This window comes from Triticum dicoccoides, chromosome 6B (genome assembly GCF_002162155.2).
Source record: "Triticum dicoccoides isolate Atlit2015 ecotype Zavitan chromosome 6B, WEW_v2.0, whole genome shotgun sequence".
NCBI classification, from domain to species: Eukaryota; Viridiplantae; Streptophyta; class Magnoliopsida; order Poales; family Poaceae; genus Triticum; species Triticum dicoccoides.
In genome coordinates, this window is record NC_041391.1 from 19576620 (window position 1) to 19584194 (window position 7575).

The following is a 7575-nucleotide window of genomic DNA, read 5'->3' on the forward strand; positions in this document are numbered from 1 at the left end:
CCTCCTCTTCTTCCTCTTCCTCTTCTGCTTCTTCTTCCTCTTCTTTATATATAGAGTTCAATAAAGACCAAATGCTTGTGATAGTTTGAAAAATAACATATTTAAATTGTGCATCTGAACGCAGAAAAAATACATTGATCAGTATCGCCTTTCAGCCAAAACGCGCTACTGCTACACAGAAGTACATATAAAAAATACATTGATCATCAACGATCTTTTTGTATAGAATCTAAATCGTCAATAGGAATCTACCACCGATTTAAGAACCGGCGAAGACTCCTATTGCAGCCACAGATCCTACACATAGAGTTCAATGAAAACCAAATGTTTGGGATAGTTTGAGAAGTAACATACTTAAGGTGGTCAAATTCTTGTTAGGGGAGCGAGGTGGGACTAAAAATAGCGCCTTCCACAACCTCTTTAGTACCGGTTCGTGCCACGAACCGGTACTAAAGGTGCTGGCCGGGCACCAGCATCTTTACTACCGGTTCGTGGCACGAACTGGTACTAAAGATTCCCAAAGAACCGGTACTAAAGGTCACCTCCCGCCAAGTCATTTGAACCGGCACTAATGGGCGCATTAGTGCCGGCTCATATGCGAACCGGTACTAATGTTCCTCATATTAGGTCCTTTTTCTACTAGTGAGCGTACCTTGCGGATGTCGAAGGTGCTCTTCCTCTTGCCGGCGCCGCTGCATTTCTTCGAGCGAGAAAACCACTCCTCCTCCGTGAGGAGCAGCTGAGTGCCTCTGCCGCCGCTGCCTGCCTCGTCCATGTCGAAGCTCTCCTCCACGGCCAAGAAGCGACCCGTGAGCTCTTCAATGGTCAAGGTCTTGAGGTCTAGCAGCGACTGGATAGAGTGCGCGAGCTGCCGGTAGCGCTGCGGCACGCAACGGAGAAACTTGAGCACCGCCTTGTGCTCGGTGATGCCGTCGCCGAGGGCCTCGAGGTCGTTGACGATGCCGGTGAGGCGGACAGCGAACTCCTCCATCCTCTCGCCATCCTTGAACCGGAGATTCTCAAACTCCGATCGACGCGTCTGGGCCCGGGCTTCATGGACGCGCTCGGACCCCATCCTCAAGGTCTTGAGGGCGTCCCAGGCCTCCTTCGCCGAGTCCTTCATAGCCAAGGAGCGCAACATCTCCGGCGGCACAGCCTGGAGGATGATGCCCAAAACCTCACGATCGTCGCGGTAGTCAATGACGGCGCCATGCTCGACCACCTCCCATAGGCCTTGCGCCTGCAGCCGCACTCGCATGACGGGCGCCCACTTGGTGTAGTTCGTGCGGGTCAGCGGGGGGAGCTACACCATCGACGAGGTTTGTCGGACGACGCGCTCGACGACGCGAACCTCGCCGCTGCCGCTGCCGTCGGTGAGCCGCGCCTTCGGTGAAGTCGCCGGCTCCACCGGCTTCCCCTTGGCCAGCTCCGCCGCCTTGGACGCACCATCTCCCTCGGTGCCGGCCATCACAACAACGGATCAAACCGTGGCTCTGTATACCAAGTGTTGGAACAGCCGGAGGAGGAAGAAGACTCACGCACACAGCACACGCATGGGAGAAGAACACACAGTCTGGTGCACACGCACTTGTGCTTTTCTCTTGTTCTCTCTTGACAAAATAAACAACATGATTACGGAGCTTTATATCATAGCTCACACACACGGACGCCCAAGCCTAACGGCCTGATCCACTAATACTGCTCCACTAACCGCACTAGCATGCGCAGCTTGAGTCACTTCCAAGTCGCTAGAGATCAGGTCAGTTGGCGCATGCCGCAACTAACTGCGCCGGCTTATATCTCCACGTCTATATCCTCTCTGACTTGGCCGCTTGGACTCCACGCATAGCTGGTTCATGCCGTTACCACATCCATGCAGATTAGATCAACCCAACAGCTGGTTCATGCTGGCCCCTCGTCCCGTCCCTCGTGTCGCCCTAGGGGCGACTCGGGGGAGTCTAGGGTTTCCACCGCCGCCTCCCCCCACCTCCCCCACCCCCCTCGCCGCCACCAGAGACGACCGCCGGGAAAGCCTGCGCGGGCGCCGGGGAAGGTGGCGGCGGCGTCTTCGGCACTTCGTTCTCCGTGGAGGCCTTCGGATCCAGGGGCGGCGGCCCTGCTGGCGTGGCGTGCGGCGTGCCTGAGGGTTCGGCCGTGAGGACGGCGAGCCGCAGGCGTGCCAGATCTGGAGGTATTGCCCCCTTCTCTTCCATGCATCCCTTCCCAGTCCCCGGTTCGGTTTGGATCTTGCCGGATCCACCTCCGGTGTGTTCTGGTGGAGCAGATCGGTGTCCGGGGGAAACCTTGGCCACCTTGGCTGGCCGGCAGCGGCGACGCCGATTTTTTGGCGCCGCTTTCCTCCTAGGGGGCGCTGCTGAGGGCACCATCTCTCCTCTCCGACCCATGTCCGGGTGAAAGCCCAAGATCCGATGTGGATCGGGCGTCGGCGGCGCCCTGTGCACCGTAACCTTCCTGCAGGCGACGCCAAGGACATTGGGATCGAATGGAAGGGTCTGCAGGTGAGGGGTGGGGGTGTGCTGCCTCCCTTTCGGTGGAGCGGTGTTTCTTTCTACATATTCTTGGCGGCGGCTCTTGGCGGCATGGAGCAGCGGAGGCTTGGCGTCAGATGTGTGGTGACGGACACGCGCAGGAGATGGACGCTGTTTGGCGTCGTGGTGGCGTCGGCGGCAACGAGACCGGGCACCGTTGCAACAGTACAGCTCTGAAGATGGATATGTGGTACGTGGTTGTGGCGGCCTCATACCCGGCAGGTGGCCTGGTTGAGGAGCACGCCGGACTGGTGGGTGCCCATACCCGGCAGGCGTCCAGGTTGGGACCTCAAGTCTTAGATGTTAGGTTTGGCTGCGAGGTCTGTTTGGTAATAGGCCCAGACCATCGGCGCCCCTTCATCAGTTAGATAGGAGTAGCGACAGAGGTTGCGAAGATGGTGGCTTTGGTCTTACTGTTGTACGACTTTGTAAGGTTTTGTGCTAATAATTAATAAATTGGCCGTATGCATCGACCAGATGCAGAGGCCGGGGGTATTCCTCCTTTTCTAAAAAAAAGATCAACCCAACAGCACACACACACTTGTGCCATTGCTACACATGCATGGTGCCATGCGACACTCACAACTTGGCACGACAAATCTTGCCATGCACACTACTCTCTAATCTGCATGACTTATTTTGAATCAGCTAACACCCTGCTAGCTTGGACGACCCAACTAAATGCATAGAGAAAAAAACTTAAACATGCTGAATAGCTAATCAACAAGGTTAACTCCAACAAGATCAAGCTTGTGTCGTTCTCGTTGGTCGGTACTATCACGAGTTAATTTTTCACAGTGCAACAGATGATGAATGCCTTTTTGAAAACTGCTCTAATTCATTTGACAATTGGCAGGGTCCCTTGTTCAACTTCTGTTTGTGCCAGAGGGCACAGAGGCAAGAAGGACAAGCCATGCAAATAATATTCAGGATATACAACAACACTATACTGGCCCCCTCCCACTCTTTCCTACCAGATCGATGGCTTGGATGCACAGCGGCGGGGTCGCTATGTTTGCAGATGCAGCTCTCAGACACTTCGCTACTCCCGATATATATCCTTACGCTCGCACGCATCTCTAATGTGTTATTTCAAGAGTAGCATTATGTCCTGTTATCATTTTCCAGCTTCACCACTGTCACTCTGGCAACTGCTCTTAAAGCTATCATATCAAAATACTAACAAACGTACTGAGATTGGAAAACGAGGAGGCTGCGACAACTTGTCCATTGCAATTGTGCATCCTGCCTAATTACATCACTGAATTAAACAGTTTGTCAGTAGGTGACGCACCAGCAGTTTTCAAAAAGGCATTCATCATCTGTTGCCCTGTGAAAAATTAACTCGTGACAGTACCAACCAACAAGAACGACAGAAGCTTGATCTTTAGAGGTCATGGCAAGATACAGGTTCAGCCAATCATCCTCTGCCATTCTCTTGGTATTTGCCACTTTCATTTATCTTAACTGACATCTTTTTCTTATGGGTATTTACTTTTTGGTCATATTTGGCAGGAGAAAATGCTTTACGGCTGGGCAATGTTTCCGACTTACTCCGTAATTGTTTGTAGACCTACTGTGGCTACTTTAGTAGAGCCCTGCAGCAAATATGCTCTGAATTGTCTATCTGTACGACATTGGTCATATGGGTTTTGAATGTAGAGAAGAATGTGTCGTGTTGCCCGGATATCGACACGGGAAGGATTCTATTAATTGTTGCAAAGCTGCAGCTGATGGGTGACCAAACACTAATGTCATAATGCTGATGGGCATGGATTTCTTCTTGTTCCGTTTTGTTAAGATGGATAGCAAATGCCTAGTGGGTGGCCATATTTGAGTTGTAACTACAAGGATCTAAAGTTCCATGAACATAAGAGACCGGGCACACGCTAGTTCAGAAATTGGTTGTGCATTTTAATCATATTGAAAATTTCAATAGTTTGAATCCTTCTCGTATTCATGCTATGTAAGCTCGACCCATCGCCCATTGACGCACCCCTTGTGTCGCCCACCATAGAATATATCATGTGCGCCTGATCACTGTTTGACATATTTTGAAATTTTGAGGTTTTTTCCGCAAAAAAAAATACACAAGGTTGATGAGCAAAAAAGTCGTGATTTGTGATTGATTGATTGTACGTGAAGTTGACAACGTTGGCGTCAAGACCTACACGCATTGTATGCAACCCTTCGTTAAGACAAGAAAATATAACTTTGTGGCCGGTAACGATAATTGGTTACTTTCTTACAATCATCGAAAGGACGGCAGATGACTCAATTTGACAGTCAGTTGCTGGAATAAATCTGAAGCGCCCAGCCGCCGTCTCATCACAACCACTTGACATATACAGTAAACATGTGATATTGAGGCAGTTTTTAGGTAGAATAGATGGGGAGAAAAAACAAAGACGGGAGAAAAAAACTCAAAACAGGAAGGATTGGTAGCGAGGTTGGATGAAGGGCAGATGTATGACGAAACCTTAAGTTCTTTTTGAAGTAGTGAAGATATATCGTATATCATTATGCCGCTCCATGGATCCATAATACATTGACGACTTCAATTTTGTGTATTGGATTGTGCATTAATTACACCTAAATTATGACAAAATGCAAATTACCGTGGAACTCGTATTATTAATTTTCAGATAATGCATGTATACATCGATCATTGTATTTTTATTAAAGCAAGTCAAGCGTATCTTACTACTAAAAGTAAATCAAGCAAGACATTAAAACATGATTCGCCGCTCCATGGAGCCATAATACATTGACTCGTCCAATTTTGTGTATTGGATGTGTGCATTGATTGCACCCAAATTATGACAAAAAGACACGAATTGCGGTGGAACTCATATTATTAATTTTCATATAATACATGTATACATCGATCGTTGTATTTTTTTAAGACAGTCAAGCGTGTCTTACTATTAAAAGTAAAACAAACAAGACATTAGAAAATGATTGGTAATGGGAACATTTAAACAAAGCGTGCATGCATGAGAATTAGCATAATGGGATATCTCAATGCTGCTATTTTGCATGCATGATAGTATGCAGACGATGTTGCGCGTGAATAGGTGTTTAAGGCACCACTTAGGCACCATTTTTGTTGGCGGCCTGCTGAGAGATGGCCCCGTACTTCATTGCATCAGCCTCAGATTTCGCGGCATCCGTCTTAGCGGGTGCTGCCTCTTCAGGTCTGGTGGCGGTTTCAGCCTTCTTGATGGACTTCTCGGCAGCAGCTATGTGCGCATCTGCCGAGGTACCGATAGCTTCTTTCCTGTTGGGGGAGGTAGAAGAACTTGTACCAGCTGCTTGCTGAGAAATGACACCATACTTTGATGCAGCAGTGGTAGACTTGGCTGCAGCTCGCTTGGCAGCCACGGCTTCAGGTGTGGTAGCGGTTTCAGCCTTCTTGGTGATCATCTTACCAGCAGCAGTGTGCATAGCTGCTAAGTCAGTGGTGGCTTCTTTCCTATTGGGGGCGGTAGAAGAACTTGTGCCAGCTGCTTTCCGAGAGATGGCACCATACTTTAATGAATCGTCAACAGACTTTGCTGCGTCTCGCTTGGCAGCCACGACCTTTTCAGGTGTCGTGGCGGTTTCAGCCTTCTTGATGGACTTCTCGGCGGCAGCATAGTGTGCGGCGGCTAAAGTACCGGCTGCTTCTTTCCTGCCTGGGGAGATAGAAGAACCTTTACCAGTTGCCTGCTGAGAGATGGCATTGTACTTTAATGCAGCAGAAGCAGATTTTGCTCCATCTTGATTGGCAGCCACGACCTCTTTTGGTGTGGTAGCACTTTCAGCCTTCTTGATGGACTTCTCGGCGGCAACAACACGTGTAGCTGCTAATGTAGCGTCAACCCCTTTCCTGCTGGGGATAGCCATCTTCAATGTGTTCTCCTCCGCAGCGCCATAGGTCTCGGCTGGCCTTGTGGCCGCCACCGCCACAATGGTGGTGAGAAATAACACGGCCACGAAATTCTTTCCGTTGGCCATTAGTAATTTCTCAAGTGGTATCTTAGGCGCGCGGAGGATTTGAAATGGTGGAGACACATGATTCATAGAGGTGATAGGCTTTTATAGAGACAATGTGAGGTCAGGAAATCTCTCCCATGAATGTGAGGTCATAAGCTGTCAACAATGAATGTGAGGTCACCAGAGCCCCACAAAGGTATGTGGTAACCCATTTGTGGAAGCATGCATGCATGAATGCGAGTTTTGCGTTTTCCTTTCTGTTTTCTCTCTATGTATGGACCGTGGGAACAAAAATAAATTTCTAAGCGTGAGCTCAGATGCTCTCGAAATCCAGGCCTTCTACTCTTTTCGAGATTGTTGTGGGTACCACTACGTGACTTCCAGCCCAGGCCAGGAGGTCCTTCTCGTCGTACTGGAACGGGAGCCCCTAGGGACGCGCGCGAACTCCGACGGACACCATGCACGACTGTAGGTGCATGCGTATCTGTGCGGTGCATTCATGTGGTGGCAAGTGACATGACATGAAACAGCTTGCTGCCATGGTGAGCAAGGTGTGACATGAGCAACGATCACCAGAAGTCGTCTCTGATATTGAAGTCGACCACGCATATGAACGGGCTGTCCATAATGGCTTAGAATGGCCTGGTTGGCCGCCGCCGGCCGCGGATGGTGTTCGGTGAGCGCATCGGCGATCCTACACCGCACGCCTCGACTGGAGCTTCACAAATCTTTGTGACATGACTCAGATTCAAAGTTTCAAACACATGCCACGGGCAGCAGAGTGAGCCACGACTCAGATGAAAGCAAACGATTAGGTGCCATGGATGAGAATCTAGCAGAGATGGCGCAGTCTGTCCTTCGTTCGAACCGTCCTCCCGCGCTACGTCGGTAGACCCACACGTATCGCAATGTCCATGCATGTATAGTTGTTACTGGGATTTTCCACGCCCTAGCACTGCCGACCTCATGCCCCATTTCCCGAATCTCCATGCGGCAATGAACATACATGATAGCAGGTGCATCTAAGCCTAGGCACCGAAAGCGCCGC

General features: G+C 50.0%; 1 protein-coding gene across 1 annotated transcript; it reads right to left on the reverse strand.

Moving 5' to 3' along the window:
- Positions 1-5384: 5384 nt before the first annotated feature.
- LOC119324435 (trinucleotide repeat-containing gene 18 protein-like) lies at positions 5385-6593 on the reverse strand. Its single transcript, XM_037598228.1, has one exon. The coding sequence runs from the start codon at positions 6546-6548 to the stop codon at positions 5643-5645; it is 906 nt and encodes a 301-aa protein (XP_037454125.1). The 5' UTR covers positions 6549-6593; the 3' UTR covers positions 5385-5642.
- Positions 6594-7575: the final 982 nt, after the last annotated feature.

What these genes read in the sequence shown, in the direction of transcription:
- LOC119324435 (XM_037598228.1), bottom strand. Translation starts at nt 6,548, where the DNA reads ATGGCCAACGGAAAGAATTTCGTGGCCGTGTTATTTCTCACCACCATT.